The sequence below is a fragment of the Aspergillus pseudoviridinutans genome (assembly GCF_018340605.1).
Source record: "Aspergillus pseudoviridinutans IFM 55266 DNA, scaffold_4, whole genome shotgun sequence".
Taxonomy (NCBI): Eukaryota; Fungi; Ascomycota; class Eurotiomycetes; order Eurotiales; family Aspergillaceae; genus Aspergillus; species Aspergillus pseudoviridinutans.
In genome coordinates this window covers 1923271-1949147 of record NW_025091284.1, presented here as the reverse complement: position 1 = coordinate 1949147, position 25877 = coordinate 1923271, and the positions used below count along the sequence as shown (strand labels likewise).

Below are 25877 nucleotides of genomic sequence, written 5' to 3'. Positions count from 1 at the left end.
CATTCATAGTATGGTAGTAGTAATGGCATCTTGGAAACTACGAGGAGACACTTGAAGATGTTAGATCGATTGTGATATGATATGTAAGAGACCTGATCGGATACTCCACACCTGTGGAATATTTCGATCGAATTACCTGCAAGTACGTTATGTATGACCAGTATGTACTGTGTAAGTAAATTTCCTGGATATCTTAACAAGAGGTAACGGAGGCATTCTACTTAATTCCGATCCTACAAACCCAATTTATCCAACAAACATAAATAGATTTAATATGGTCAAGAGAGAAATGGAACCAAAAAGAAGATAAAAATGAGGAGGAAAAATGGAAGACCCTCTTTATATCGAGTCGAAATGAAAGGACATCATCATAGTTGGTGAAGTTTCCCATGTAGCTGGAGGAAGTATGCTAAGAGCTGTGAGATCCGCACTTGTCGACCCGCTAACCGCAAAGCTCTTCTTTTCCCCGTTCTCTGCTAGCTTCCAGTCAACAACCATACTAACAAAGTTGTTACTACATACACATCTCTCAGACGTTGCCACTACTGCTGTTGCTGCTGATTCTAGGGATATTTATCGATCTCAATTTGTCGCGATCCTCTCAAGTGACAGTGCTACCTATCACCTGTTTCAATTGCGAGTGACGACAGTCGCGTATGGCTTTCTCGTTTTTCAACTTATTAGGTTATTCTTTTGATTTTTGACGTCTTTTGATAGATTGGCCCTTCGTATAGTCCGACTCACCTCGATCAAGAGCGGGTTCATCTCGGCGACCGCAGCATGCCATGAACGGCACTCCTCGACTTCGGTCTGCCTTTCCTCAGACCCCTCAAACGCTTCAAAGAACAAGAGAGTATAACATTACACCGACGAGGCCTAAGCCGGGGGATATCGGGCGGCGGAGATCCCCAGTGAAAGCACCGCAGACCAAAGTGGACGCGCCTCTCGTTCCGACCGGCGTGATAGATGCCCCGTCGCAGAGGCTCTACGTGGTAGCTTTCTACATTGCGCTCAATGCATGGCGTGTCTATGAGTCCTGGACAGCTTCAGACGAGCTGGACTCGACCTGGCTGTTTCTAAAATGGGCTTCCATTGACGGAATTTTTCTCTTCGGCCTGCAGGCCTTGCGCATACCTTGGCTTGAGTGGGCGTTTCCAACAACGCTGGCGATCTTCTTGGTCCATGTAGTCGGTAACATGTTTCTCATGTTTCGAATTCCTGTACGTATCCCAACCTGCCGTGTGACGTCGACTTGCTCACACCAAGCAGATTCCAATGAGTGCGTGGATCTCTGGAATCATCAAAGTGGCATACGATCGGGAACTATCCATTTCTGAACGTAGTGTCAAACCTGGAGATATCATTCATAATGCCTCTCTCATTCTCGGAAAGCAGATCGTTCACATTCTACCGGAGGGGTAGGTTCTCCTCGTCAAGGATGACCCATACCCGCCAACTGACGTTCTTTAGATCCGCCGTTCTGAATCCGGATCAGATCCCCTTCTGTCTAGATTCTCAAAAAAGCACGGTTAATGTACCGATTCGCGTCAATCAAACCGACCCGGTTCTCATAGAACTATTACGCCTAGATCTCAGCACTGGTGAAAATGAAACGATTACAATCTCATCGAAGCAGCTGAAGCAGATGAAACGTCAGGCAGGCAAGAAATTTCCGAGCTCGGACGCACTCGCGCACCGTGATATACTCTACCCCATCCGGCGCACTGGCATCTATCGTTTACAAAGAGTTGTGGACGAGTCAAATCTTGAGGTCCGCATGCGCTCATCTGACGCACTTGTTGTTTCCTGTCCGCGCGCAGTAATCAAGACCTCCCATACTCACAAATGCAAGGGAGAATTATCTAATCTGGTGTTGGAGGTTGAGGGTACACCGCCGTTGAAGATCAAATATAGTAGACAAGTGAATAGGCTTGATCGCGGATTTTCCTTCCAGAATATTCAGCCTGATCACCTACGGTCGCCATTGCTTGGGCAGAGAAGCTCAGGCATTTTGTTTGATGCAAAACAGCCAGAGATCACATGGGCCCAGAGTCAAACCATCGAAGTCCCACTGAACGAATCTTTGAACGTGGGAGGGGAATGGTTCTATACCATTGAAGAAGTCCATGACGGTTGTGGGAATATAGCAAATTATTCGACGCTTCTGGACGAAGTTGATCGATCCTCGCCAAAGCCGCTGTCGCATTGGCACCAGTTCTCCGTACATGAAAGACCTCGTCTATCATTGTCCGGCTGCGATGACCAGCATTTCATCGAGGTCGCGAAAGGAGAACATGTGAATCTTCCCCTAAAGTTTCACCCGGTTGGGCAAGGATATGACAACGATGGGCCCTTCTCCTTGGGTTACTCATTTAGGGGCAACGAGCTAGATGAGAGGGATGCGTCCGACAAGATTCGCCAGCTTTCGCTCAAAGACCTCGACCAGAAGCCTCAGATAAAGGAATCAGGCTGGTATATGTTGAACTCTATTTCGAGCCAATTTTGTTCTGGAGAAATATTGGAGCCTTCGTCTTGCTATCTTCACAACCCTCCGGAGCCTGAATTAGCCCTGAGGTACGAGAAGATATTCGACAAGTGTGCCAACAACTCCGTGGGTCTGCTCCTTGATCTCGATCTCACTGGCTCGCCGCCATTCCGCCTGCGGTACAGCATTGAGCACTCGAAAGGTGTTGAAACCAAGTCGCTGACGGTCGATGGTCTGCGCACTCAACTCGATTTCACTCCGTCTGAAGCCGGATTTTATAGATACCGCTTCATAGATATTGCGGATACAGTCTATGCGCCTCGCTCTTTGAAAGATAAAGTGCCTGTCTTGGAACAGGACGTGAAGCCACCAGCCTCTGCTCATTTCCTTGGCTCCAGGGAAGTGCGCAGAGCCTGTTTTGGTGAACCCGTTTCCGTAGACGTTTCCTTCCTTGGGGAATCGCCCTGGACTCTGCATTACGAACTGATCCACAACGGCAAAAAATCCAAACACGTCTTAGAATCCCATGCCGAGATTGCCACTATTGTCACTGAAAGACTCGTTAGTGGGGGTGAATATAATCTGGTACTGACGAGCGTTGAAGATCGTTCGAACTGCAAACGGACTTTAAAAGACAGCATCAGGATTGATGCTCGGTCAAAGCCACCTCACGTATCGTTTGGGCAAATCGATAAGAAGCGAACTGTGTCAGCCCTGCAAGGTGCAAAGGTTGATATTCCGCTGAGACTGAGCGGTGAACGACCATGGACGGTGAACTACAGGAATCTAGACGTTGACTCCCCTGCTATTGAGAAGACGTTCTGGCAGGAAAACAGTGTCTTGTCAGTGACGCAGGAAGGGCACTATAATCTCATTGGCGTGACAGACAGCTCTTGCCCTGGATCTATTGACCAAGCAGCTAGGGATTTCGAAGTTTCTTGGATACCTCGGCCGCATATTGCTGCTGTAGACGGCTCCCCTTTGGTAATGGGAAGCCCCATCGAGAAGCGCGACGTTTGTCAAGGTGACGATGATAGTGTGGAACTTCGCCTGACAGGCAATCCGCCATATACCATTCAGTGTGAACAGCAACGCAAAATGACCCGTGGCACGTCCTCTGTTCGAACAAGAAGCCTTAAGACGGCTCTCCATGTAACGTCCATGGAAATGGACACATCTGAAGCCGGGTTATACACGTACAAATTCAAGGAAGTCGGCGATAGCCTTTACGACTATGACCCAAGAAGTGAGCCTGTGATTGTGACGCAAAGAGTGAACCCATTGCCATCTGCGCGGTTTGATGCCCCTGGCCACATTTATGGGTTTTGTAAAGAGGATGTCAGTGGTGAAGAGTCCATTCCTGTTACTCTGGAAGGCGTTGCGCCGTTCTTCCTGGAGATCAATATCAAACACCATTCGAACGCCAAACCCGAGATCGTGTCAATTCCCAACATCGGCTCCAATCGATACAATCTACCTATTCCGCGTCGTTATCTGAATCTAGGCCAGCACGTCGTGAGCATTCACAAGGTTCGAGATGCGCGAGGATGTCAGCGGACGTTCGAGAACGATGCCTCAACAGTCAGAGTCGCCGTATCCGATGTGCCGACAATCATTCCGCTCGAATCCAAGATCGACTACTGTGTTGGGGAGCGCCTGTCTTTCTCCCTGTCTGGCCATGCCCCGTTCGACGTGTTTTACACGTTTGATGGGGTTTCGAGGAAGGCCACCTCCCGCACAACTAATTTCCGACGCATCGCGGAAAGACCTGGTATATTCACCATTACCGCAGTAAGCGACGGTGCCAGTGGAAAATGTAAGGCGCACAAGAACATAACAAAAACCATTCATGAGATGCCGAGCGTTAGAATTAGCAGAGGTCAAACCTCTGTTGTTGATATACATGAGGGTGGAGAAGCCGAACTCCAGTTCGAGTTCTGGGGCACACCACCCTTCGAATTCACGTAAGTCTTCTTTTTCGTTTCATTGTCTCCCGTCTACCCTGAAGCAAAGAAGATTGTGATGCTCATCGTCATTTCATAGTTACATCCGAAGTTCTATCCCCCGAAAAGGAAAGAAACCAGAAGTCCTGGATATCAAACACGATATCTCCTACGAGCATAAGAAAACGATCAAGACCTCTGACGAAGGAACCTACGAGGTCGTTGCAATCAAGGACAAATTTTGTTCTTTCTCCTCGCAGGCGCAAGTAGGAAAGTCGGAGAAGCTATTGGCCGGATCATGATTTGGGGAAAGGGAATGATTGTCACTTATGTAGGCTAGTTGGAGCCGTTCATGTATCGCGTTTGTCTGTGTATTATCCTATTCCATGTTTTCCCTTTTTTCTATTTTCTAAGCATTGCATTGCAACGGCGCTGAATTGGGTACTACTATATAGTACATCTCCGAAAGCACGTCTCCTAAGCACTATTTCCCGTGGCTTCTTTGTGCACATCTATCCCTTCAATCAATTGTGCCCCCAGCCTCGCAATCTCGTTCAAGATAGCCGTCTGGTTGATGTAGACATCTTCACTGCCTTTCACCTCCGGTCTCACCAGGGCAATGGGTAATGTGGAATATGTCATCTTTAGGCTCCAATTCTTGGGCTTAACCGTATGTGGGTTCCAGAGGCCTGCAATCACGTCGCACTGCTCATCGCCATGAAAGAACAGAATGTTTGGACTAAAGCACGCCTGCAATTCGCGAACGAATGCTCTGACCACAGTGAGCTTATCGGCTCGCTCTGGAATGACCTGTTGTTGCAGGTTCTTGAATCTGGATGATGACGATGCTAGGACTTCCGTGAGGGCCTTCGACCGTAAACTCAAAATAAAATCATAAGGCGCTAAAGATGTATGAAAGAGGTCGGAAACGTCGAGAGCATATCCTTTTTCTCGCATCAATCTCACAGCCGCCTTTGCCAAAGAGGACATGCGAGCTGCCACAACCTTCGAAGGCATTTCATACTGTGTCCAGGAGATCCCGTCGGTATCAATATCTGAAGCCACAAACAGAGCGACATTATTCATCGCCGGATCGATCTTTCGCCAGGCGGCAAAGCGCGTGCGGATCACTTCAACTGTATTTTGATCTAACTGCCCGCCCAGGTCAATCATTAACGGCTCTTGCTGCCAATCCCACCGTGAGAGCAGATGGAGCGTTCTCAGGAAGCCAGCCATGACACTGGACGGAGTATCCCATGGATACGGCTGCGTGAACACCCGAACTGCGAACAACTCCACCAATTCGTCGTATACATGACCTTTGAAGAGATGACAATTGAACCAATGCTTGACTAAGCGAACGGTAGGCGACAGCAATGGATGACGTGTACACAGGGTACGGATTGCTTGAGTGAGACGAGGTGATTGGAGAAACGTGCGCTTGTACATCGCCAGAGCGTACGCCACATCCTGCTTTGCTTGAGCGCTCTCTCCTTTCTGCTTCAGCAGCCGTTCTAACAGGGTTTGCTCTCGATCGTGATGAATGCGCAAGCGGAATATGACACCGGATGCATGGAAAATGTCAAGATATGCGTTATTGATAATTCGGCTGGTCTCGTTCTCTAAGCCCACTCTACAAGAAGTAGCGACACCAGAGGATTCTAAGCAATCGCCTATTTTGACAAGAAAGGCCACTTTCGTCATCTGAATTGCCGCAAGATCGTCCGGCCAACGCGCCGAGCTCTCGAACTGGAGCACCACATCGACGCGTTCACCCGGTATGCTAGGAGCATGTTGAACCCGGAGGGCAGTGTATCGCAAAAGCGGGCTAGCAGGGGCTAAGTGTCTCACCGTCAATGGAACACCTTCCATGTCTTGAATAGACTTTTCCAACGAGCTGAAGGCATCGGCGATCAGCTGGAAGGACGGGCTAGTATATGAGACTATACCATTTCCGTAGCTGATAAGTTTCTCCTCGAATTCGTCGCCAATATAATGAATGTCTTGGTCGACAAAATTGAAATGGCGCCGCAGGATATAAGACAATATCTGAAAGACTATCGATTTCGAGGATGGATGATCGGACCACACAAGACTCTCCAGAATACTACCATCTTTGAAGCGCCGGAGTTCAGCTTTCTCTCCCCAAAACGACTGGAAAGATGCTGCTTCTTCCTTTTGCTCCGCGGAAGGGCCATGGTCGACAACGCGCGAAACGTTCTCTGGATTCAAAAGCAGTCCAACTGATATTCTTTCCTTTAGCTTCTTCGACGGTGGTTTGGCTAGGGCAGACCATGGTTCGATGGAGCAGCTGGAGATGTGAATAAGTTTGACTCGATCTCCAAGAGCTTTCAAAAGGACACCGTAGATAGCCTGCTGATTGCGAATAGCTTGAAGAATGTTGCCGTTGTCAAAAGAGGGGAGTGCAATGATCCGATCGAATCTCAACATGGGTTCATTGACCTTCACAATGAAGACTTTATCAAAGTTGTCATCACGCGACTCGTTCAACATTTTGAGAGTTATGCCTGCTTCGTGGCGAAGGAAAGCATAAGACCAAGGCGTCATCTTGTAGAGTATATTGATTCCACGTTTCCCGTCGTATACGACAGGCCCATCCCCGGCAAATGAAATTCCATCAACAGTGGAAAATAGTAATGGCTTGGTAAGGTCACGGCCCGCGAGAAATTGTATAGTCGCTTTGAACAGCTGATAGCAACTATACGATTTGAGAAGGATCGGTTTCCCGTTAGCACCGCCACCCTCCAACAAAAGAGACATGAGCAACGCCCACTCAAAGCCCCCGAAGCCGCCCAAGTGAAACGATGAGGCGAAACCCCGTTGCTGGAGCCAGATTCGGCCTAGAAGACAAGCGTCTCGGTAAGAGTCGCATTGCCGAATGGTCGAATGTACGTGTTTGTGATAAGACGCGACGGTGGCCTCTGAGCGAAGAGCCGAATTATAAAAGGGCGTAGGCTCACTATTGCCGGTGTTTTCGCTTGAGACGTGACGCACGTTATTCTTCGCTGGCAACGTTCGAGAGATGGGAAACAAATCATCTTCGATAGCCGTGATGACGCGGATCTGGGACTTTGCGAGCGCTAAATCGCTGCTAGTACTGCTCGGTTCCAAGATGAGGACTGGACGAAGGCTATCGCCTTCCTGCGTAGCGAATTTGACATCCAGGCCGAGGTCTTGCGCTTCCCGAAGGCCGGCAGCAAGACATGCAATGTAGTACGCTCGTTTGTGGAAGAAGCGGTAATTGACATAATCTTTCTCCTGGAAAAGTGAACGCGGCATTGTCACTGCTAGATCGATTGTGTACTTCTCTGTCTGCTTGGTACCGGTTCTCGAGGCAAAACTCCCTACCACATTGATGTCCGTTGGCGGAGCATAAGATACAGGGTATTTTGTCTCCCTCGAGGGTCGCGGCTCCGGGAACGGGACAACAATGCCATATGTGGTGCGCAATTCCCTCTCCGCCTCACAAGCTAGCATCGGAGGTCTCTCGTGGAGTCGTTCGATGGCCTCCTTTACTCTGTGTAGAGTGTCCTGAACTCTTGAGACCTGTTTGTCGTAATTGGGCTTCGACGACGACAGCAGTTCATCCAGTTGCAGTTTGAAGAAGCTGGACTTGTAGAGTCCACTGGCTAGTGCAAGTTCTCCGGAGCGGTCGCCCTGCACTTTTCTGCTTGAACGGATACTCCTCGACGCCTCAGCATCCCGGCCGTTTGAGCTGAACTTCTGAGTAGATCCATTTTCTGGGGGCGGGCTTAGTTTCCTTCTCTTCGCAGTGTGGGCTGACATGTTATGCAAAGCAAGACGACTGCGACGAATTATAAGGAGAATGAGAAAGGGAAAAGCGACTATTTTAAAGCGCAAATACGCTTAGAAAATCATATCAACCCAATGCGGTAGGGGTTGAAAGAAATTATTATGAGTTCAGAAGTGCAACACTACTGCAGCAAATTTCTTAAGATAAATTTTCCGAAGCCATTTTCCTACCATTTTTTGTTTAGATAAGCACCTGATATCCCCAATATTCCACGTGATAAAACTGCTTGGAGCCAACCAGATCGACGGATTCTACCCGTTAGCACTCCGCACTTGAGCCCCGACGCGAAGCCGCCGAGATCGGTCTCGGCACATAGTAGTAAGGCAACTAATTACTCAGTCCAGTTACCACTAATTTTTTGACTCAGTCGTCTCTCTGTCCTTGCTCATTTCGAGTTTTGAATGATTTATTGAAATATCTTCTTTGATCTCTCCGATCAATCTAAGTCAAATCCACACTCACTGGCGACCACGCCTTCTGACCGATACTATCCGTGCTATCATGCTCCAAGATGTCGGAGGTCCCGTTCCCCCAAACACTGACCATGTACGTGCACACCCCAAGGTTGCTTCTCTCCGCGCCGCCAAACAGCTCTGTCATGGTCCAATCATGGGCTGATGTATGGAGTTGAGTCCGATAACAACATACGTTTGAATATTATTGTCTTTCCCTGGCGATTAAAATCCTTTAAATTGACAGGCGCATTCGTTCTTGGAGAAGCTGACCCAAAGTCCAGGCAGTCAGTGTATCACTTCCTACGTGGAGTGCCAATGTAGCCTACGAAGAAGGAGAACCGTGGATTGTGAAAAAGATGAAATGTGGCTATCCTCGCTTCTTCATTCATCCCATCATCCAGGATCTTGCGAGGGAAGTTGTAAAACTTCATGGAAATACCGAAACAGAAGCGGCTTCGTTGTTCCCGTCACCCAAGACTGCAAACGTATGCCGGTCATTCATTATTTCGAGGATTCCCTCCCAAGAATCGTCAAGAATCCGTATTGTCAACTTCGTTCCTGCCCCTCACACAGAGTCCCGGCCACAGACGATAAGGTCGCCCCTATCGTGTGTGATTTACCCAACAGAATACGCTTCTATGGCCAAGCAAGTATGGCAGCACAGTGGAAATGGAATATCCAGTCGTCGGGGCGAATTTTGTCTAAGCGCGCTGCGAGATGGATTCCTTGTGGAGGATAAGGAACCTGCACAAATTGAGCAATCGTCACAGAAATTTTGTAAGGGTCCACGGCGATATCAGGGAAGAGGATCAGCGAATGGTATAGTTCGGAGTGGTGCAGTCGCTGCCTCGGCCCCTGACTTGTCGACGGAGAATACTGAAACTCAGGACGGCCGTGAATACGTCCAATTTATCGAGGAGCGCTTCGGCAGGAACTTGAGCGTTTTACTGGCTGATCAAGCGAAGCAAGCTGTGCGCAGACGAATCGCGGGCGTTCTCACTGCTAATGTCGATTTAAGTGAGGCTCTTGATGAAGCATCAGGAGAGGGTAGAGTAGCAGGATTGACAGAGTCCGATGTTTTTCTCTTCCCAAGTGGTATGAGTTCAATCTTCAATACGCACCAGATGCTTCTGGCCGCTAGAGGGCCTTTGAAAAGCATTTGCTTTGGATTCCCCTACATAGATACCCTGAAGACGCTTGAGAAATGGGGTCCTGGTTGCCTGTTCTATGGACATGGTTCCTCTGGAAACCTAGACGATCTGGAATCCCGACTAGAAGGTGGCGAGAGATTTCTTGCGCTTTTCACCGAGTTTCCGGGAAACCCATTACTCAAATCTCCTGATTTGAAGAGAATATATGCTCTTGCACAGAAATATGACTTTGCAGTGGTGGTGGATGAGACAGTGGGCAACTTCTTGAACATCAATGTGCTTCCTTATGCAGACATTGTTGTCAGCAGTCTGACAAAGGTCTTCAGTGGAGATAGCAATGTTATGGGAGGAAGTGCTGTTATCAATCCGCATGGGCGCTATTATCAGGAACTGCGAACCACTTTCAGCCGTGAGTACGAGGATAATCTCTGGGCAGAAGACGCCGTTTTCTTGGAGAGGAATAGCCGAGACTTTGTGTCTCGAATCGAAAAGATAAACAATACCACCGAAGACATAACAGCCTTGCTAAAGGGATCCCCCGTTGGTGAGCAATCCAACATCCTGAGGCGAATTCTTGATTCCATTCTGACTCCTTGTTAGTGAAAGATGTTTACTACCCTAAGTACAACACTTCAAGGGTTTTCTACGAGGACTTCCGCACCCCCAATGGTGGGTATGGTGGTCTGTTCTCCGTCACCTTCCACTCTGAGGCTGAAGCCATCGCTTTTTTCGATCACCTCGAAGTTCTCAAAGGCCCTAGCCTTGGAACAAATTTCACGCTCAGGTGAGTGTCCATATACGCACCCACTACGCGTTCTTCTGGCAAGCTTTGGCTTACGCATCTGAACCAGTTCGCCATATACGCTACTCGCACATTACAATGAGCTCGACTGGGTAAGTATTGCGTTGTTCGCCCCAATTCTCCTTCTGCGGTTCGATGTTTCGCTCCCCTCCCCTGGATTAGAGCCTCCGCTTACTGCCCATTGCAGGCTGCTTCGTTTGGTGTCGAGTCGAATTTGGTGAGAATAAGCGTTGGTTTGGAGGATGTATCGGATCTCCGCGACCAAGTCCAGCGAGCCCTCGCGGCAGTCGCAGAAGCGAAGGTTTAAATCAGGATCGATTTCTTGGATCTTGAAGCTCGCTTATCTTAGTAAGAGGCTACGGTCTCACTCTGCAATACCTACGAAACGGACTCGTTCTCCACTGTTATTGCTGCCTATCCGCCGGCCGAAAAGCATTTAATCAGAATAAGTGGCGGTATGCGGCGATTGGTCAAAGGCCTGAAAGTGGTTGGCATTGCATAATGATTATTGATCGGCTTGTGTGCAACGGCATCCCTCGACATTGTTGAGGCCTATATATTTCTAACGAAAATGAGGTCCATCCTAGTATCCATTCAACATCATTAAAGTTCAACAAAGAGTGCAAGACGGAACGAGAAGCTACCCGTTATCACAGAGATCGATATGCTTTCCTTAGAACTATATACGTGAATGAATAAACCAGATCCCCGAGGAATTGCCTTTCCAATAACAATCAAGGCAACAAGGTACGAAAAAGCCCACGGAGATATTTCAACATCTTGTTTGATCGTTAGCATCCTCGCCATAGTTTTGTTTTGAAAATCATTTGTCTTTGGCAATGATCAGATCCTCGCTACCTGTTCGTCTCAACGCCTGTCGCATCGTCTCTATGCTAAACTCGCCACCGACGTTAGGGGAGATTGGCCTTTGGACGGCCAACCGTGGACTACCTGCGGCAAAACTTTCCCTACTTGAAGAAAGGTCCGATGCCTTGATCGAATTCGGGGTGCTAGTGACCGTACATGTATCCAATTCATGAAGAAGCTTTGGGGAACGTAATGGCGATGGAGAGCTGTTTCGCATTGAGGGTGACTGGTGAGAGGATTCACGACTAGAAAGAAAATCGGTAGCTTCCGCATGTTCAGCATTGACGACGTCAGCGAATGATACGAAGCTCAACCTTCGTACATTAGTACTTTCCAGAGTCTTGCATGGCGAATGAGGCTCTTCTAAATCCTCGGAACCATCTCTAACGTGCTCAAAACACGACGATGGCAGCGAAGGCTCTACAGCGAAGGCACCACAAACTCCCGCTGTAGCAGATTGGTGGACGTTACGTGTGACGATCTCGACTGTATCTGGGCTAAGGCGGTCGTCGGTGATTGCGACAGAAGACGCCTCCAGTACAGGGGGAATATGGTCTTCCATACTTATATGCGAAGGGATCGAGGGTGAAGTATGCACCGGTAACAGATCTTTTTGCACGTCGCGCTCAAAGATTGAGGACGACGACAAGGTTGGAATCCCTGAGCCTGACTGATCTATGCAATCTGGTGAAGCCGATCTGGAGAGATGTCCCGGTGTATATGATCGGCTAGGGTACATGTCGGACGACTTGGGGCGCACATCAGCAGCTGACACACGTGGACCTGGTAGGGCGGCCGAAGCTATCTGGTCACCATTTTCAATCTTGTGGTCTTCTCTTAAGTTGCGCTGGCGTTCCGATTCGATCCGGCCTCGGTCAGTGACATTTGATTGGAACTTGTCGATAGATGTGTCCTCGATATCTCCCTGTTGGCCTCGTGGAAAGGTTCGCAGTGGCTCTTCATTCAAGTGACTGCTCCCTCGGCGATGGATTATCGAGTCTGGACAATCCTGCGTATCCATGGCAGAGGGGCAGACCTGTACTCTTTGCCGAAATTAGATAGCCGTAACAGCTTCGCACATCACTACTCCGGTGCTAAAGGTTTGAACACCTTGTGGAGCGCTTTCTGTGCAAATGTAGGACTCCCCAGGAAGCTCCTGATCCTTTAGAGATACACTAAGCTCCCTGATTCTTTTATGCCTTTGGCTCCAAGTGGCGTCATATAAAGTGAAGTATTTTTGCACGTTTAGCAGTGAATCAACCAGATTCGGAGCTACTTGCTCCCATGCGAGTAGTAGAGTCAGCACGAGAGCGGATGCGTGCAGAACCGTAACCAAACTTAGTAGGCGTTGGGGATGAGAAGCGAAGATGTCGCATCAAATATGTTGAGGAGGTGAAATAAGATAAGGTTCGCAAAACCTAGAGGTCGGATGGTCTGAGTTATTGATTAAGATGGTCGGGGGTATGACGTTGACCTTGTTATCTGACAGATTAGAAAGTTAAAAGTTAGGCTGGCTCAAKGAACATGGAAACATAAAACATCTCGTTAAAAAAAGAAATATTGCGATAAAATCATTTTAAAGCAACCAGATACAGATAAATCAGAAATGCTCGAGGAACGCCATTGTATGGTAGCAGATTATCAGTTGGTAATAAGTCGTGGCCGAGGCGGAGAGAGTGACAAAGTGCCATTACTATTGTGTGATATTGGGCTTCAGATGGCGTAGATAAAGGGATGGATGCATCTAGAGCTTTCAGGTGAAAAAATGACAGGTACTTAGGAAAAAGAGGTAAGGTACGGAGGAATGCCTACGGAGGTCCTCTGTATTCATAACATCTTACCTAAGGTACCTAGACATAAGGTAGTTACACAGTAGGTAACTGAATGAATAGAGATAGTATGCACCCAGTGCCAGCATATACACCTATTAATTATAGCTATTTTTTGATGAATGCTCGAACTGAGGATTTTATCAAGCACCTTTCTATACTCCGTGGGTACCTTTGTACTTATTTGATTAGAATACCTTGATAACCTATGGGATTCACACTGATTTACACAATACAGAGTACCTTTACCTACTTTACCTTACCTGGTATGGAGTACTCCTTACAGGTATACACAAGCTAATTACCTAGGTACCCAGCAAACGTAAGGTAAGTAGGTGCCTTACATCCTGTAGATACATCTCACCAATAGGAAGAAAAATTCTCACCCAGAAATCCTAAAGACACCGGGGCAGGCCTCCATATAGGCTTCCTATGATATAGAGGCAGTCCTTCTCTACCTACCTTACCAGGGTGTTCAAAGCACATTAGGTACACAGATACCTTCGTTCTTTTTACACACAAACACAATATGGACTGCCGAGGCCTTTCATATGAACATGATATATTACCCATAGGTTGGAGACGGGGTGAGGGGACACCTTTAAACTCCATCTACGTGTATCTGGGACTATCCTAAGGCACCACTAGGTGGATGAATACCTTATGCATGCCTTAGGCATGCACTAATGTGACCATACCTTGAACGTAAGGTACCCACTACCTCAGGTACTTCGTTTACCGTATAATTACCCAGCCAGAGCCACCCCCGAATTATTCGGCTGTCACGGGACCTTCAATAATTCGGAAAATGTTGGCATTTCATCTCAAACCGAACTTTGAGATTCCGTCCTTTCGTAACTGGTCTAGGTTGGGTGAACGGAAACATTACTTCAACATTGACTTGAGAGGCAGTATGTCCGTTTGATGTTCATTTCAAGCATATCTTCGTTCGATTATTGTCTCCCACTAATAATTGATTGTTATTCTAGGTTTCCGGCACCAGGGTCAAATTCAATCGCCATTTGCCTGTATCGTTTAGATATTGGGAGCCATTCCCAAACATCCAATTCCCATGATGGCAACTTTCAGTGCTGTTTCGAAGAGGCCATTCATAACCTTGCCGTTTCTAATACCCTCGTGCGAGCCTGTCTCCCTAGAGTTGCGCCGAAATCAGTCTTCATACAGACGTACGAAACAACGTCTTCGTGTTAAGCCGGATGCATCTTTTGGCTTCTCTTCGGAACAATCTCAGGATCACATTATCTTCAATCCTCCTTCGAGCGCTCCGTCTGTCTTTCATACTCCGACAAAATTTCTTCCCCCTGATGATGCTCGGAGAACCCTCCGCACCGACGCATCGGTGAAAAGTGATCAGAACCCCGAAGATCTTCCTCCTGTATTCAATTCGCCAACGGAGAAAAAGTATCACCTGACTCCGTCTGATATAGAGGAAATCCGCAAACTCAGACTCAGCGACCCTATGACTTGGAGCAGGTGGAAGTTAGCCAAGCGATTTGACTGTTCTCCGATGTTCATCGGTATGGTCTGTGAAGCCAGTCCTCAGAAGAAGGAAATTCAGAGACAGGTCTTGGAAGCTGTCCAGTCGAGATGGGGTCTGAAAAGACGGATGGCCAGAGAAGACCGTCAATTGCGGAAAGAATCATGGGGCAAGGATGAATGAATATTGAATAGTACAAATTATACGCTGTATACAAAGACATAATTTATTATGTCCCTACTTTCTTTGGTCCCCTCACTGTGCTTTCTCCATCAATTCTGATGTTTGTGTGATTCCAGATGTATTATAAGCGTAGCATGGTGCTGTATCACAATTTACCATATTTGCATCTATTCATAATACGGCTATGGTTATTCAAGCTTTCTAATTTGTTTGCTATTTTGCAAATTGAATAGAGTGAAATAACCGAGTTAATCCGCTCTGTCTGTTCGATTCGGACTGCGGTTCGCCTAGTCGCGGGAGGGTAAAAAAAGATGTCGCGTGTGAGCGAAGATATGTCGATTTTCGGCTCCACGTTTAGGTAACAGCTCTCCAATAATCATCCAATAATGATTCATCCGACAAACCATAGGTGATTCCTACTGTAGCCGCCCAAATGCCCCTCCCTCTCCGTCGCATTGCAACGTCCCTGGCAGACCAAACTCTTCATAAGCTCTACAAAGGATATCCTCAATCCGTTATCAAAAGAAAGTGCTGGGGATCACAAGTTAGCTGTCCAAAAACGAACCATACATACTCTCGCCGATCCTCTTACGGAAACATTAGTGACCAAAAAATGGCGCCACAACTGGAACCATTTTTCACGCAGTACGTTTGTACTCCCTGGAAGTTTTGTGGAATATTTCATAGACTGATGTTCAAAATGTGAATTGTTCTCAGGGTTGATGAATTGTCAAACTCTTTTATCGACCGTATGGCCCTTTGGTTTAATTCCCACTTGGCACATACTAACTAAAGTCAAGGGTTGCGAAAGGCTGTCGCGATTCCATCTATTTCTGCGCATGATGAGAACAGGAAGGATGTCTTCAGGGTAAGCAGTGCAGGAACCATTTCTAGAGACGGACTGATAACGTGTTCAATATTAAAAGATGGCGCATTTCCTTGCCTCCGAACTAGAGGCACTTGGAGCCGAAGTTGAACAAAGACCCTTGGGTAAACAACCAGGCAAAGAGCATCTTGACCTTCCCCCCGTTGTCATCGCTCGGTATGGCAACGATAAATCCAAGCGGACGATCTTGGTCTATGGTCATTATGATGTGCAGCCTGCCCTCAAAGAAGATGGCTGGGCTACTGAACCTTTTGAATTGACTGTAGACGATCAAGGAAGAATGTTCGGCCGTGGAAGTACAGACGACAAAGGTCCTGTTTTAGGTTGGCTGAATGTCATTGAAGCCCACCAAAAAGCCGGTGTCGAGCTGCCTGTCAACCTTCTCTGTTGCTTCGAGGGCATGGAGGAGTATGGCTCGGAAGGGTTGGAGGAGTTCATTCAATCCGAAAGCAAGAAGTTTTTCAAGGACGCAGACGCTGTTTGCATCTCGGACAACTACTGGCTCGGAACTGAGAAGCCCTGTCTGACATACGGTTTGCGGGGTTGTAACTATTACTCCGTCAGTATTTCAGGTCCCGCCCAAGACCTACACAGCGGTGTTTTTGGTGGTTCTACCCATGAGCCCATGACGGATATGGTAAACATCTTGTCGAAACTTGTTGACCCTCAGGGCAACATCTTGATTCCTGGCATTATGGACCTCGTTGCGCCCCTCACCGAAGAGGAAAACTCATTGTACGGCAAGATCAGCTATACGATGGACAATCTCCACGAGTCGCTAGGTAGTAAGACGAATATTCATGCAACAAAAGAGAGAACACTCATGGCAAGATGGAGGTACCCATCCCTATCTATCCATGGCATCGAGGGCGCATTCTCTGCCCCTGGCGCCAAAACTGTTATACCAGCGAAGGTTATCGGGAAGTTTTCCATTCGAACCGTTCCAAATATGGAAAGTGAAGATGTCAACAAGCTTGTGTTCGACTACATCAAGGCGGAATTTGCCAAGCTGAATAGCAAAAATACTCTGGACGTGTGGCTTCAGCATGATGGAAAGTGGTGGGTTGCTAGCCCCAAACACTGGAACTTCACCGCTGCAAGCAAGGCTGTTAAGCAGGTCTTCGGTGTAGAACCTGATATGACTCGTGAAGGCGGCAGGTACGTACACTATTCGGGTTTTACTTTTCAGTGTTGACTACTACATCGCGATACATCGGCTAATATCGACGTAGCATTCCTGTTACTCTAAATTTTGAACAAGCAACAGGAAAGAATGTATTACTCCTGCCGATGGGTAGCTCAACCGACGCTGCCCACTCGGTCAATGAGAAACTGGACAAGAAGAATTACATCGAAGGTACCAAATTACTTGGTGCTTATCTGCACTACGTTGCGGAGGAGCCTGTCGGCGAAGTCTAGGATGGTGATTATACATCTCCACGTTGAGGACCACACTCGTTTATGGTATAATGCAATGTATACCTGACTACTATTGCCTCTTCCACCGTTGGCATCTTGGTCTCCTGCGCACGCAATGTGGTCTTTCAAAGACTGAATTACAATTCTGAGTCCTGTTCAACACTCTAGCAATACAGGTGCATTTCGGCTGTCTTGGTTTGCCAGGGGAGCAGAACATTCAAGGCTGTGGGAGTCAATTTTCCTCTCATTCACGAATTGTCCATTACAAACCCTTATTTGAAGATAGACTCTACGTAGCAGGTAAATCAGACCGCCAATAAATGTGGGAGGATCCCATTGTCTCTAGGTACCTCTCGTAGTAACATGTACCTGTGGACTTCCCGCTTTTGCTCCACGTCACTTGACCCAATGGAGATAAATTTCGGACTTAAGAATGCCGTTAACAAGACACGCGACGCGACTCAGCAATAGATGCTAATAATTGTGCTGGGCTCCATTTAAGTCTCACATTGGGTATTTCTTAACGCACAGCCGTGTCCCGCTTTCGCAAATACTCTGCAGCAGAAAGACACGATGTATCGCTAGACGAGCATGATTGAAATTTGGTGACCATAAACTTATCCGCTCCTTAATGATGGCATCTTCGAAGCGCTTACAGGCGTCTCAGGACCCTGAAAGCTTCGATGATGAAGGCGGCGGCACATCTCCAACGTCCACTTCGGTACGACTATCAATAGATGTTATACATTCTGCAAGTTGACGTGAATATACAGCGCAAACGTATTCGTAGGTCTGAAGCGTCACACTCGGAAGAAGACAACGAATCAAACGATGCTGAGACAAGGAGTTCCTGTTCCATCACGGAGGCTCTGGATGATGACGAGGATGATTTGGAGCTGCGTGCTACGCAAGCAATTCAAGAGAAATATTCTTTCGCCAATGAAGAACCGAATATCCCTGCTGAGCACGGCATCCTTGAACGCGTCGAATGTTACAATTTCATGTGTCACGATCATTTCCAAGTCGAATTGGGCCCATTGATAAATTTTATCGTGGGCAAGAACGGTAGTGGAAAGAGCGCTGTTCTCACCGCCATAACTCTCTGCTTGGGTGGTAAAGCTTCTGCGACCAACCGTGGCCAGAGTTTGAAAAGCTTCATCAAAGAAGGGAAAGAGTAAGTCGCATCTTGCAATGTGAACTGCAAGTTTCTAACCAGGTTTCCCGCTAAAGAAGTGCAACTATCGTCGTGCGACTCAAGAACCAGGGTGATGGAGCCTATATGCCTGATGACTACGGAAAGTCAATCGTAATAGAACGTCACTTCTCCAAAAATGGCACGAGTGGATTCAAGATCAAAGCTGAAAATGGGCGTATAATCTCCACTAAGAAGGCAGAGCTTGACTCAATCATTGACTACTTCACACTCCAATTTGATAACCCCATGAACGTCCTTTCACAAGACATGGCTCGCCAGTTTCTCAGCACGTCTAGTCCCGCCGATAAGTATAGGTTTTTCGTGAAGGGCGTTCAGCTGGAGCAACTGGACCAAGACTACAGGCTTATCGAAGAATCTGCTGATCAAATTGAAGAGAAATTGAGAAACAGAGAGCAAGACATCAGGATCTTAAGAGATCTAAAAGATGCAGCGGATCGCAGATTGGAAAAATCAGATCAGCAGGAATCACTCAGAAGACGCATCAGGAACGTTCGGAACCAAGTGGCCTGGGCTCAGGTTGAGGAACAGGAAAAGGCAAGTCAGACAGCCTGCAGGGCTTGCCTTCCCACGTCTAACAAACATCTAGTTGAGAGACTCCTTCGAGGGCGAGCTCGCGCGGACAGACGGAGAGATAGCAACTGCTGAGGCTCAATTGAGCGTATTTGACGTCAATATACAGGACACAGAGCGTGAATGTGCAGCTGCAGCGGAGTTCCTCAACCAAGCTACTTCCAGGCTCAATCAAGCCCAGAGTGAAAGAAACGAAATAAAAACCAAACTGGAAGAACAATTAAGCGAACGTCATGACCTGCAGGTATACTCACTATCGTACTCTTGACATTTCTCAGCTTCTGATCGTCTTCCGCAGGCCGAACAACGTCAGATCAAAGAATATCTCAGAACCACAGAGACAAGGATTCGCGAAACTCAGAATCAGATTGCTAACGAAAATCGGCGCCTGGCCGACCTTAGTGGCGGGAGCTATTCTCGAAAAGAGGAACAAGTCCAACAAGCAAAGACCGAGGCCGCTGAGATTCGGAGACGGTGCGAAGAGCACCAACAGAGTGCTCGCCAGCTATACCAAGAAGCCGAGGAAGCCGAGAATGCAGTCAAATTAGCTGCCGCTCCTATAGAAAAAATGAAGGCTGAAGTTGACCAGGCAGAGTCCAACTTACGCGATCTCAACAAGGAAGGAATCAGACGTACAGGCTTTCATGAAAGGATGCCAGCACTCCTTAAAGAGGTAGAAATTGAACGGTCCTTCTCCAGGAAACCTGTGGGCCCCATTGGAAATTACGTGAGCTTGTTGAAACCAGAGTGGTCGTCTATATTGGAGAACGCCCTCGGCACCACATTGAACAGCTTCATTGTGACCTCGAGGCGAGATATGAACATTCTTTCACACATTATGCAGAGGGTTGGCTGGTAAGCGATTTTAGAGCTCTGTGCCAGGTGGGTTTGACTAAACTATTATCTTCAGCGTGTGCCCTATATTCATAGGAAGTGACGGCCATATTGATACGTCAGAACATGAGCCGGCACCTCACTACGATACAGCCTTGCGGATTCTTCAAGTGAGTTGACGAGTATCACCGTTAATCTTTTTCCCTTCTTCTGAGTTTCGCTTCTGAAATTGAAGCGACTGTCGCCTAACCCTGCGGTTTAGATCGACAACGAACTGGTTCGCMGACAGTTGATTATAAATCACGGCATAGAGCAGATGCTCCTGATTGAAAGGCTTGAGGATGCCTCGGCTGTGCTCTTTGATGGGCAGCGCCCGAAAAATGTGAAGCGATGCTACTGTATTGACCGGACAGATCGGCGCCGAGGAATTCATCTTTCCTACAGTCGAACAGGAGATCCCAGCCAGGCACCAGTCCAAGCCTACAATGGAAGTCCAAGGATGAAATCCGATTTAGAATCGCAAATGAGGTGATTATTTGAATAGCGATTTAGGTACTTGCCACGAGCGCTAATATTCGATGTCCACAGAATTCAGCGAGATGTAGTAGCAGGTCTTAGACGCGAGCTAAGCAATCAGGAACAGCAATTGCGCTCCGCTCGATCTCGCCTAGAGAGCTGTAAGCAAGCTATTGAGAGACATAAGCGAAGATCAAAAGAATTACAAGTTGTGTTGCAGAGGCAAGAGGATCAAGTGGAAGAGCTCACTGACGCGCTTGAACGAGAGACTGTCGAGGATGGACATCTGGATGTGCTACGAGCAACTCTTCAAGAGGCCGAGGCAGAAAAACGCCTAAACGAAGGGTCTTTGAAGGACAGTGTGGATGCTATGGATGCCATGATGAGGAAATTGAAAGCGACCAAGCAAGAGCTGTCCGCAAAAGATGCCGAAATCTCGACCTTGCAGGAAGAGCTCCGTGTTGCTCAGGGAGAGGAGCACTTGGTGCAAGACAAGCGCCGGAAGATCATTGGTCTTAAAAATACAGCAATTGAGCGAGTCAATGACATCAAGCTCAACAGAATAAGGATTCAACAAGAAAAGGATTGTGTTGCCGCACGTGTCGTCGAATATGAGGAGAAGGCCAGTCTAGTTTCACCACGTGTTGCGATTGATGAAGGGGAAACTGCGAACACTCTGTCCAAGAAGCTCGAGAGACTTCACCGTGATCTCCAACGCTCCAATCAACAGTCAGTATAAGACCAGAATTTTCTTGCTGTCCTACTGACGGAGTACTAGACTCGGAGGATCCCGTGATGAAATCGCTGCTGAAGTGGAAAGGGCTACTGCGGCCTATCAACGAGCGATGAAGCAAATTGAGGAATTTAGACTGCTAGCTGACGTAGGATGATTACATCCAGTCGAACCCGTCCGTTTGCTAACCGTTTGTCTAGGTTCTCAAAGCGACTCTGAGACATCGTAAAGCTCGTTGGCTCATCTTCAGGTCGCACATTTCGTCTCGTGCCAAGGCTCAATTTACATACCTCTTGAGCGAAAGAAGTTTTCGCGGTCGACTCTTGACTGATCATAATGGCAAGCTCCTCGATTTACAGGCAGGTGACGTTGAGTACCGTTGAGCATGGTCACTGGATCTGACAAGTTGCCTAGGTCGAACCTGACATAACAAAGGACAGTGCGGGTCGTGGTGCGAAGACTCTGTCCGGTGGCGAGAAATCATTCTCGCAAGTTTGTCTCTTGTTGGCGCTCTGGGAGGCCATGGGATCTCCAGTCCGTTGCCTGGATGAATTGTAAGTCAGCGCTGTGCAGTTATATTTCTCACTGACTGATTGATACTTTGACAGTGACGTATATATGGATCATATCAACAGAAAAATGGCGATTGATATGCTCGTGAGTTCTCCTTGCGAAGCAAACTATACTGAATTTGCTTTAACGGTTCATGGCAGATGCTCGCTGCGCGCCGATCCATTGGGCGACAATTCATACTTATCACACCAGGTTCTAGAGCTGAAATCACCCTGGCTCCGGATGTTCGAGTGAAAGAGTACGTCAGCATACGGAAAATAGTGTTGTGCTGTGACTAACGGATATGTGTAGGTTGGCAGAGCCAGAACGTGGCCAGACGAGGCTTCTATTTTGAACAGGATCAAATGCCTGAATTACAGATTCCTCTGTCATCTTTTTGGAGGAGTTTAAGCGGGCCGTCTCGATTTTTGGTTTCATCGTCTTTCCGAGCGCCGACTTAGATATACCCTCCTGAATAGAAATCGATTCGAGATAGGAAAATGTCCAGCAAGGTGAACTCGAAGAAAGCTCAGTAGCATTAAATTACGTAGGTCGATCATCCCTGCTTATTGTAGCTCAAATGGCAAAGTACGTAGAGACGGCCCCTTTGCGCTCTTTGTGCTCTTCGAAAGCGATAAGCCATTTCCAGGAGAAGATAGTGCCTCGAGCAGTGAGTAGGCAGGTACTGGCTAGTTACGTTGACTGCTCAGTAAGGTGGTGGACCCTTCGAAGGCGGCAAGGGCCCTACTCATCACCTACTGGTCAGTGGTCATCGCACCATCTCCATTATTATTCACTTACTTTGTACGTCTCTACTCACACCAGAAGTTTTCCTCCACATCCCATAAATTCACCTTGCATTACTGCAGTGGCTTCTTCTTATATCTATCTAAAATCTGCTTTACTCAAGTCCTATTGTCCGTGGGCGTCTAATCTCGATCTCCCACCATTCAATCGACCTCCGTACACCTTTCTTCTTCAACTTTCCATACTCTCGATAATCTTTCATTCACCGCGGAAGACCTTGAGCTTTTAAGCCTCGTTCCCGTCAGAGGAGATTCGAACAAAATTCGACTTATAACCTCTGCTAACTGGAACCTTACTCACCTTGTATTGATTGAATAGGAACGCAGACCGTTTTGCTCTGATACAAGTCTTCCGTCTAAATCTTTGGGAGCTGCTCAAGATTCGAAACCACAACTTCGAGGACTTTCTATCCTGGTTCTCCAATCAATCATTCCGTTACACTCCATTGCAACAACACGTGTCTTATTCCTAAATAACTTGGCCTGCCGTCTGTTCAGACTTGGGAAAATTTGACATCCCTTTTCCTACTTCTGGCTCATCATGGCAGACGCTCTTGCAAATCAACTCAACACCACAAGCTTAGGGTATGTTCCCGTTACCAAGTGGCAGCTGTCTTCAGTTCGAGATAACTCAACTCATACGCCCTCTACAGGGAAGCGAACTCGGAAATGAGGTGGAAAGAACAATTGAATATGCCTGCGAAAGACGCAAGACCGCAGACTGAGGTTTGTGGCTCAATAATGGTGTCACTCTTGCATGTGCATCATGTCTGACCGAGTTGTAGGATGTGACCGCCACTAAAGGCCTTGAATTTGAAGACTTTTATATCAAACGAGAGCTTATGATGGGCATATTTGAGGCAGGGTTTGAGAAACCCTCTCCAATCCAAGAAGAAACAATACCAGTCGCTCTTACAGGCCGCGATATTCTGGCTCGCGCAAAGAACGGCACCGGCAAGACAGCAGCTTTCGTGATCCCTACTTTGGAACGCATCAACCCTAAAAGCACAAAGACTCAAGCACTTATCCTTGTACCAACAAGAGAGCTTGCGCTCCAAACGTCCCAAGTTTGCAAAACTCTTGGAAAGCATCTGGGGATCAACGTCATGGTCACTACCGGAGGGACGGGTTTGATGGATGATATCATAAGACTGAACGACGCTGTGCACATTCTCGTGGGGACTCCAGGAAGAGTATTGGACTTGGCCAGCAAGGGCGTTGCGGATCTTTCGGAGTGTCCTACATTCGTCATGGATGAAGCTGACAAGTTGCTGTCGCCTGAATTTACACCCGTCATTGAACAGCTCTTATCATTTCACCCAAAAGACAGACAGGTGATGCTCTTCAGTGCCACCTTTCCGTTAATCGTCAAATCATTCAAGGTAGGGCGAGACTATTTTTGTTCGTTTCGAGGCGTCCACTGATAAGCTTCATAAAGGATAAACATATGCGCAATCCCTATGAGATTAACCTTATGGATGAACTTACTCTCCGAGGAATCACCCAATACTACGCTTTTGTGGAGGAAAAGCAGAAAGTCCACTGCCTGAACACCCTATTCTCAAAGCTTCAGATAAACCAGTCGATTATTTTCTGCAACTCCACCAACAGAGTTGAACTTCTTGCGAAGAAGATTACAGAGTTGGGCTACTCTTGCTTCTACTCGCACGCTCGAATGCTCCAGCAACACAGAAATCGAGTTTTCCACGACTTCCGGAACGGTGTGTGTCGCAACCTCGTCTGCTCCGATTTGCTCACTCGAGGTATCGATATTCAAGCTGTGAATGTTGTCATAAATTTCGACTTCCCGAAGAATGCCGAAACGTACCTTCACCGGATTGGTCGATCTGGTCGTTTCGGACACCTGGGTCTTGCCATCAATCTCATCAATTGGGATGACCGCTTCAATTTGTACAAGATCGAGCAGGAACTGGGGACGGAAATACAGCCCATTCCCCAGAACATTGACAAGAAGCTATATGTTTACGATTCTCCAGAGACAATTCCGCGTCCTATCTCCAATCCATCACAGCCACGTCAAATAACGAATACTGCGGCAAATACGAGCACTGCAGACCGGCGCCATCATAATCATCCAAATAGTGGGCAATACCAGTTCAATCGTGGCCGTGGTTCATACCGTGGTCGGGGGCAGGGTCAGCGCCGGAGCGCACAAACCGAAACCAACAAATTCGGTCACCCCCAGGGCCAACACGGTGGCAAGACTTCAACAGCGCCGGTGTCATGATCTCGCTGTCATTATCTCTCACTTGCTTGAAGTAATGACCTGCATGTCTACACTCGGTTCGCTCCCTTTTGCTTGCACTCGACCAATGAGAGACCCACAGTTTGGGGCCTCCTGTCCTTTTTCCGATTCATTTGGCTTGGCTCTGGCGATCTATTTATTCCCTCTAATTTACTGCGCGCACATCTTGCCGTTCTCTCCTCTTTTGCCGTGAGAAGCGGGTTCTTCGGATTGTCGGTACGGTTCGCACTACTCCATTGTAGTGTATGCGACTTTTTCTTTGGCCTCTACCTTCGCTGCATCATTTGATCTCGTTATTTGCTTGATCCGGTGCCATTTACGCCCGGTTTTTTGAGTCTTTTTCTTCGTCTTGTACATACCTTCCATTGTTCCAAAGCAACGGGTTGGCGTTTCAGGGTGTTCTTCGATCGGTGTCACTCTTCGGCGTTCACAGGTGTCTTCCTGCAAGGCACTGGTGCATTATCGGCTTATCTTTGGCTTCAACTTGTCAGGTGAACCAGAATTACGGCGACATATTTCAGCTTCTGACACGGCGCAGTCGTGTTCAGCCCTTTCATATCCGTCTTGGCTTCGAGGCAGCACTTGCGATCTCAAACTCGTACCTGACTACATACATCTGATGGGGTTCCGGAGTTCTTGTCTGATACTTTTCGGATTACGTTACGTCTTCTCATTCTCCGCTCTCGCTAAATTACCTATGTCTGGCGAGCATGAAAGCTAGGACATATGGGCAATGAGGGCTCCTGACTGTGCTCACCCCCTGGCTCGGCATACTAAAACTTCCATCAATCTTACGTCAAGGTGGAGTTGCGCCACCTATTTGTCTTCCGTTCTCGCCGCATTGTTTGAAGGTCACCGTTCTGCAAAGCAACGCAGAAATCAAATACTGATAAGGAATCCAACAATGGAGGGTTGGGTCTGCAGGATTCAGATGGTTACAGGGCTTGGTTCGTCTCGGATGAGAGGATGTGGTGATCGAAGAGTGAAAGGAGAAAACGCACATACGGGCACTCCCGACATACTAAAATAAA

General features: G+C 47.6%; 8 protein-coding genes across 8 annotated transcripts; 6 read left to right on the top strand and 2 right to left on the bottom strand.

Moving 5' to 3' along the window:
* Nucleotides 1-785: 785 nt before the first annotated feature.
* Nucleotides 786-4730, top strand: Asppvi_006100 (putative nuclear envelope pore membrane protein; the record flags this gene model as incomplete). The annotated part of the gene is made up of 4 exons (XM_043302005.1): nt 786-1220; nt 1270-1418; nt 1471-4449; nt 4529-4730. 4 exons carry the CDS (start codon nt 786-788, stop codon nt 4728-4730), a joined length of 3765 nt encoding a protein of 1254 aa, XP_043157940.1.
* A 175-nt stretch (nt 4731-4905) lies between these two features.
* On the bottom strand, nt 4906-8235 carry Asppvi_006099 (rRNA-processing protein UTP22; the record flags this gene model as incomplete). The annotated part of the gene is made up of 1 exon (XM_043302004.1): nt 4906-8235. The coding sequence occupies one exon, from the start codon at nt 8233-8235 to the stop codon at nt 4906-4908; it is 3330 nt and encodes a 1109-aa protein (XP_043157939.1).
* An 839-nt stretch (nt 8236-9074) lies between these two features.
* Nucleotides 9075-10978, top strand: Asppvi_006098 (cystathionine gamma-synthase; the record flags this gene model as incomplete). The annotated part of the gene is made up of 4 exons (XM_043302003.1): nt 9075-10413; nt 10470-10653; nt 10721-10763; nt 10859-10978. 4 exons carry the CDS (start codon nt 9075-9077, stop codon nt 10976-10978), a joined length of 1686 nt encoding a protein of 561 aa, XP_043157938.1.
* A 516-nt stretch (nt 10979-11494) lies between these two features.
* Nucleotides 11495-12559, bottom strand: Asppvi_006097 (uncharacterized protein; the record flags this gene model as incomplete). The annotated part of the gene is made up of 1 exon (XM_043302002.1): nt 11495-12559. One exon carries the CDS (start codon nt 12557-12559, stop codon nt 11495-11497), a length of 1065 nt encoding a protein of 354 aa, XP_043157937.1.
* Nucleotides 12560-14442: 1883 nt separating this feature from the next.
* On the top strand, nt 14443-15048 carry Asppvi_006096 (mitochondrial 54S ribosomal protein mL58; the record flags this gene model as incomplete). The annotated part of the gene is made up of 1 exon (XM_043302001.1): nt 14443-15048. The coding sequence occupies one exon, from the start codon at nt 14443-14445 to the stop codon at nt 15046-15048; it is 606 nt and encodes a 201-aa protein (XP_043157936.1).
* A 613-nt stretch (nt 15049-15661) lies between these two features.
* On the top strand, nt 15662-17353 carry Asppvi_006095 (M20 family dipeptidase; the record flags this gene model as incomplete). The annotated part of the gene is made up of 5 exons (XM_043302000.1): nt 15662-15693; nt 15766-15797; nt 15849-15916; nt 15975-17092; nt 17167-17353. 5 exons carry the CDS (start codon nt 15662-15664, stop codon nt 17351-17353), a joined length of 1437 nt encoding a protein of 478 aa, XP_043157935.1.
* Nucleotides 17354-17984: 631 nt separating this feature from the next.
* Asppvi_006094 (DNA repair protein SMC6) lies at nt 17985-22129 on the top strand (the record flags this gene model as incomplete). Its single annotated transcript, XM_043301999.1, has 14 exons — nt 17985-18074; nt 18127-18527; nt 18584-19103; nt 19156-19383; nt 19438-19994; nt 20050-20143; nt 20236-20501; nt 20562-21218; nt 21268-21370; nt 21423-21581; nt 21637-21776; nt 21831-21879; nt 21936-22033; nt 22087-22129. 14 exons carry the CDS (start codon nt 17985-17987, stop codon nt 22127-22129), a joined length of 3405 nt encoding a protein of 1134 aa, XP_043157934.1.
* Nucleotides 22130-23121: 992 nt separating this feature from the next.
* dhh1 (DExD/H-box ATP-dependent RNA helicase DHH1) lies at nt 23122-24828 on the top strand (the record flags this gene model as incomplete). Its single annotated transcript, XM_043301998.1, has 4 exons — nt 23122-23165; nt 23234-23306; nt 23366-23962; nt 24019-24828. 4 exons carry the CDS (start codon nt 23122-23124, stop codon nt 24826-24828), a joined length of 1524 nt encoding a protein of 507 aa, XP_043157933.1.
* Nucleotides 24829-25877: the final 1049 nt, after the last annotated feature.